The following is a 6,000-nucleotide window of genomic DNA, read 5'->3' on the forward strand; positions in this document are numbered from 1 at the left end:
CAGAGAGCAAATTTCATTCAAGTAATTTGGCAGCATTTTAAGAATCCTGCAGCCACTGTATTTATTTACTGTAGATATTCTTTTTCCGTTTTCCTTCTTTATTGGGTAGTGACTGCTGCAGAGAGACAGTAAAGGCAGGGGAGGGAGAGAGAGAAGATGACATGGGCCCTTTAATCGAACCCCGGCCACCGCAGTAAAGACTACTGCTATACATGGTACGCATGCTCTACCATGTGAGTTACCTGGGCGCCCCACCCTGCACCATTTTAAAGTGACGACTAAACCCAACACTAGTCCTCAGTTTGTTCAGTAGTTGCTATCATGATGCAGCTAAAAAGTGGTTTTGACGGCAGCCAGCCCTGGAATAAAATTATAAATTTAAAAAACACACATCCACAAACATCAACATAATATCCACTATTGGCAGCTTGGGGCGGCAGGAGCTCAGTGTGTAGGGACTTGGTTGCAAAAGAGGGTCGCCGGTTCAAGTCCACGCCACAAAATATTGGATGTGGACGGTAGTGGAGGGTCCAGTTTCCCTCCCTGTGCCTGCCGGGTGCCCTTGATCAAGGCAACTAAAAAATACCCCCCCGAAACTGCTCCTAGGCGCTGGTAGTTGCACAGCATTCACTCACATCTCTCCCCTTTGCATGTCCACAAGTGCATGAAGTGTGTGTGTGTACTAAAGTCCCCCTAGGGGATCAATAAAGTATATCTTTTTCTTCTTCTTCTAAATATCAGACCAAATATCTCTATTATTAGCATACTGGCAAAAGTAAAAGATTATTTCCTTCATCAAAATGAATATATTTGAAAATTAAAATTGGGATGTTCTTTCAAATGTTAATTAAATGTTTGTAAGTCAATAAAGCTGAATTGGAGATATCAGCTATAACTCAACTGTAGCTGTATTATCACGATACTGAGAATATTTATTATATGAAAAAAGTTTTGCTGAGCACACGACACCCTGACTCACAGTCATACAACAGGAGCCCAGTATCATTCCATTACTAAAACCTAAATTGGGTGCCCAAGAGCACCTCAGCTAGTTGAGAGAGAAAGCATAATCAATACACTCCATTCACCCAGACTTTATCAGTGAACCGATCAGCCCTCCCTCACCTTATCACCTCATTTTCAAAATCAGTTAAGTGGATAGGTAGGACTGTTGCTGCCGGTTTCCCACAATGGAAATTTTTCCGCTAACCCAAAGCAATGTGATCCCCTTATCTATTTCTGCACCGCAGCCATTGGATTGCTCTCCATTGAAGTGCTATTGATCTGCCTTGCATGCTGTAAAAAAAAAGTGGGGTGTAATCAATACTCCCAGCCTCCAGGCTCGATCCTCCACCCTCAGCTGCCTCGCAGTCTTAAAAAGGGATGAGGCATTTTCAATCTTCTCCCGACCAGTTTGGGAAAGCACACTGTTACTTTTCAACACCATGTACTGTATCTATGCATGCACATGTTGAATACTAATATACGATGCTCCAGCACAATGTGAAACACTATGTAACTTTTGAAAGAAGAAATTACATTTTTCCTCTTACAAATGAAAACTTTACCATGAAATGTACCAAGGCCGAGGTCTTGCTGCAGCAGCCGTCAGTTTTAAGTCCGACAAATGGCCCTTTGCTATGTCTATTTTGAGCTGTCCTATTGATTAAATGCAGAAGGACCCACAAAAAGTAAAAAAAACAAATTCAAAGTTGAATGAGCATTAAAGTGCACCACTGCTTAATCCAATGCATGCAGAGGTTTTCTTAGTGACCAGTAGCTTATGGTGGCAAATATTTTGTGATTTGGGATATCTTAAGATGGAATTGCTGTGTAACATCACTCTGGCTGACAAATGGGATATACAGTTACCACAGCAGTAAATGGGATATGACAAAACTGAAAAAGTCTGCACTATAAAGGGCAGTGAGAAAACTGCATACATGTTCCTTTTTGCGCAATATTGTTTATCTCCAAACGAAACACAACACATTTCTGACTGCCATCCACAACAGAACCACCAGCATGAACCAGACCTGCAGGGATTCAGCATCATGTCTTCAGGGAGGATGCTTAAGGTCATTGGACACTGAAACAATGACACTTGCAGGGCGTCCTATCTGACAGCTATGCAATCATGTTATTTTACGTTACAGGGCAAGGCCTTAGAAATCCAATGCACCATTTAGAAATCAATACAGCTTCTCCCCAAACAATATGAATACAGTCAACCGAGATCCGTTAAATGTCAAAATAATGAACTGTCAAAACATGTTAGTGTCCCCTTAGGTAAAAAGATTTGTTTCCATCATCTTGTGTTCATAGTAAAAATGTTACAGATGGAGCAGATCTAAAGAAATTCATCTCTAAAATATGTGTATGTTTTATCAGCAGCTGTATCAATAAATAGCAGTTTACAAATGAAGGTGACTCACTCACACTCACATGAGTGGAGGAGTGTTTCTTTATAAAGGTGAGCCTGAAGAACAGACTGGATGACAGATGGACAAATACTGATACTAATAATATTTACAGTTTCACAGGAATTCCTCTTTCCTCTGAAGGTATTTGCTTCGTTTAACAATTGTGTTGAAAAAATGCTGTGTCATTTTCAGCCGACTGCTGCAGCTACTTAGCACTTGCCACCAGTGCAGTAATATTCTATCCTGTCATTGTCTGTTTCCTTGTATGTGTGTGTGTGTGTGTGTTTGATCCCATCAGGCCCTTACCTGGCAGATGATTGAAATAATTCCCCATTCAGCATCTGTTGTACTTTCAACCTGGGCTCTGAGCCCTAAATCATCAAATCACATAGACACAAGAGGCCCACACACACACACACACACAGGGCTAACGCTGCAGATCCACAGCTCCTTGAACAGTCACCATGGTGATTATACACACGGTTCAGCTTTGATGCAATGCAGATGGATTAAATGTCCACTAAATTCACTACCGTCAATCATCCTGCAATAATATAATGAGTTGGTGTGATGAATTATTAAAAAATAAATGAGTTTATCCTCTTGGTTTATTAGATCCATGGTTGTGTCTTTTATTGCAATTTAAAAAGCGCCATAATGAACAAGTCACATGCTTCTGACAGCCATAAATATGCTCATTGTAAATGAGAAATATATGACATTTGATTTTATATTTTCAATCATTACAAACAAATTTCAAGCATTAGTAAGCTTTTTATAAGCAGCCCAACCTGCAATGAGCCAATATTTAATCAACAAATTAATTTTAGTCAGTTACTATAAATGCAATTCCAGTGTAAAAATAAAGAGATTAATTAAGTGAATATAATGGTCAAGCTGGTAGAGACAGAATAAGTTCAGAAACTGATCACTAAACTGTAAATCAACACGTGGGACAATATAGATGATATCTATTCTCATGTCCCCATATTGGTATTATATTGATACATCAGTATTAATATGATATCAGTATATCTAGCATATCTTCAGGTTTTTGGGGCTCTGAATTAGGAATTTGTTGGTGCATAGGCACCTCCAAAAATGGCAGCACCTAACTCTTTGACAACTCTGAAATTCGAGGCTGTTTATCAGAGAGAGAAGGCTCTGTGTGTTCATCTTAAATAATAATCTAAACTTTTAGAACAACAATTTCCATTTACTTGTCTTCACAAAAATTAACCAAATGCTGAAATATGGGCCTGCTGTTTATATTTTAGTTATAGTTTTCTTACAATCAAGAAGGCAACACGACCCCATGTGAAGCTTTGGCAACCCCTAGTGGGGAAACACTGTCCTAAAGTATTAGTATTTAGTGGAAAGCAATACCAGCTTTGTCAGTTGCAATTCATTCCTTCTTGTAACAGGAGGAGCACATATACCCACCAGAATCTTCACTTGATCAGAATAGGCACATCTACAACGTCTCAGGTAAGAGAAAAGAACAATAATGTGTTGCCGTCTCTTTATTTCATATTTCAGCTAATGAGACAAATGTAGATTTACATTAAATTCTGGCTGAATGAAGCTTTCCAAGTGGTTGTTTAGTGAAAATCGGTTCCATAAAGACTCTACAATGTATTGAATATTTTCTCAGAAAAAGCAACCCTATATGTACTCATCACTGGTCCATCGGCTCAAAGAGCGCCATATCACACTGACCTCTGACCTCGGAGGAGAAGTGGGCGGAGTGACGAGTTATAAACAGCTGCAGCTGCTGGTCAAGGTCGCAGCACTTGAGGTCGACGTCCCAGGATCGAATTCCTGCCAGGAAGAAAAAGAATAATTGCTTGAGGATAACAACATGAAGCAGGGAAGGACAGACATTAGTGAAATTGAGGTATCTGATGAACCTGAGGCACAAACAGACATTTAGCATGCAGGTGAGAGATGTTCCTTGCTCTGTTTGTTCGTTTTTCTGCTTTTACCAGATGTTGCTGTTTCAGTTGAAGAGAAGGTTGATGTGCAAAAAGCCTTCAAGCATGTAAAATGTCCTGATACTGATAAACATGCATTTCTCACATCTGTATTACTAACCTCAAAAGACACTGATATCATATGGTATCACTACTCACTAATAGTTGTACTTTGTCATACAACAATTCCCCTATACTACCACAGTTTTAAAAACAATAGTCTTACTGTGGCCATATTTATCTGTTAAATATTTAACATGCAGTGTGTAACTTGTACATTCTTACACCATTAATTTTTCATTGTATAGTTACTGTATGCTTTGCATTTGATGAAAACATTTATTTTGCTGAGTCACTGTTATGAAATGGCGCGCTTCGAAATTACTAGGGTGTCGCTTGATTTGGCAAATTTAAGAATTCGAATGCCAGAGGACCATTACTCCAGCCACTAATAGAAGAAATAAGAACACACCCTAGGTTCCTCTTAGCACTGTAGCCATGCTGACAGAGTCACAGCTCTATTGAGCCATGTATCCCATAAAATTAAGTAGCATGCTTCTATCGCACTTCTTTTATATAAAATTATTAATTAGAGAGAAATTAGTCACCAAATACCCTTAATAAGTATTGCAGCCTCCAAGATCAGAAATTTTAACTAATGCCACTCAGACTATATATTCTAGAACTGTTTTTCGGCTATCGATTCACAGTATAACTTCATAATTTCTTCATCGAAGCATCAACTGTCTGTTAGATCCAATCCAACTAAGGGAGCTGCTTAATAGAAGTCTGTACCCTTAATTGGCACTTCTTTACTGGATATGATCAATCTTTCTTTTATTATCAGGGATATGTAACCCGTCTTTAAAGTAGCTGTAATTAAACCCTTCTTTAAAAAGCCACTCCGACCAGGGGTTTTAGCCAACTATCAGACAGATTTTAACCTCCTTCTCTCTAAGCATTCTAGAAAAATAGTCGCCAAAAAACAGTTTTGTGTGACTTTTTAAAACATAGGCATAATTCTTTTGAGGATTTTCAGTCCCCAGGATTTAGAGCTCATCACAGCACAGAGACCAGCTCTGGTTAAAGTTAGTAAGACCTTTTGATTTCCTCTGACATGGTTTGTCTCTGTACTTGTATTATGTAGATCTTATGCTGCATTTGACACCATTGACCATAATGATTCTTTTACAGAGACTTGAGCAACATTGCATTAAAGGACCGCACTAAAAAGCTGGTTTAGTCTTAATTTATCAGATGTTCACGTTTGTTCAATGGTTAACGAGTGATCTTCAATAATCTCACAGTTAAATTCATGGAGTTTCAAAGGTTTCTGTATTGGCAATGCTATTTATTTATATAATTAACTATTAAGGCTGGATTACTGCACTCTTTGTTTATCAGGTTGCCTAATAAGTCCATTAAAAGCTCCAATTAATTCAAAACGCTGCAGCAGAGTACTGACAGGAACTAGGAAAAGAGATCATCTCTCCTGTTCCTAGCATTTCTGCATTGGCTCCCTGTTAAAATTTAGATAGAAATTTAAAATTCTCCTCCTCACTATAAAGCTCTTCATGGTCAGGCTTCTTTATCTTGAAGAGCTC

At 38.6% G+C, this 6,000-nt stretch overlaps 1 protein-coding gene across 1 annotated transcript in view; it reads right to left on the reverse strand.

Moving 5' to 3' along the window:
* map1ab (microtubule-associated protein 1Ab) overlaps positions 1–6,000 on the reverse strand; it is a 77,805-nt gene that overhangs the window by 64,250 nt on the left and 7,555 nt on the right. The window contains exon 2 of the mRNA XM_035664799.1: positions 4,143–4,244. Within this exon, the coding sequence (XP_035520692.1) occupies positions 4,143–4,244 (102 nt within the window). The remainder of the gene's footprint in view (positions 1–4,142; positions 4,245–6,000) is intronic.

The sequence above is a fragment of the Morone saxatilis genome, unplaced genomic scaffold (genome assembly GCF_004916995.1).
Source record: "Morone saxatilis isolate NCDOM2014 unplaced genomic scaffold, NCSU_SB_2.0 Contig2, whole genome shotgun sequence".
Lineage (NCBI taxonomy): Eukaryota > Metazoa > Chordata > Actinopteri > Moronidae > Morone > Morone saxatilis.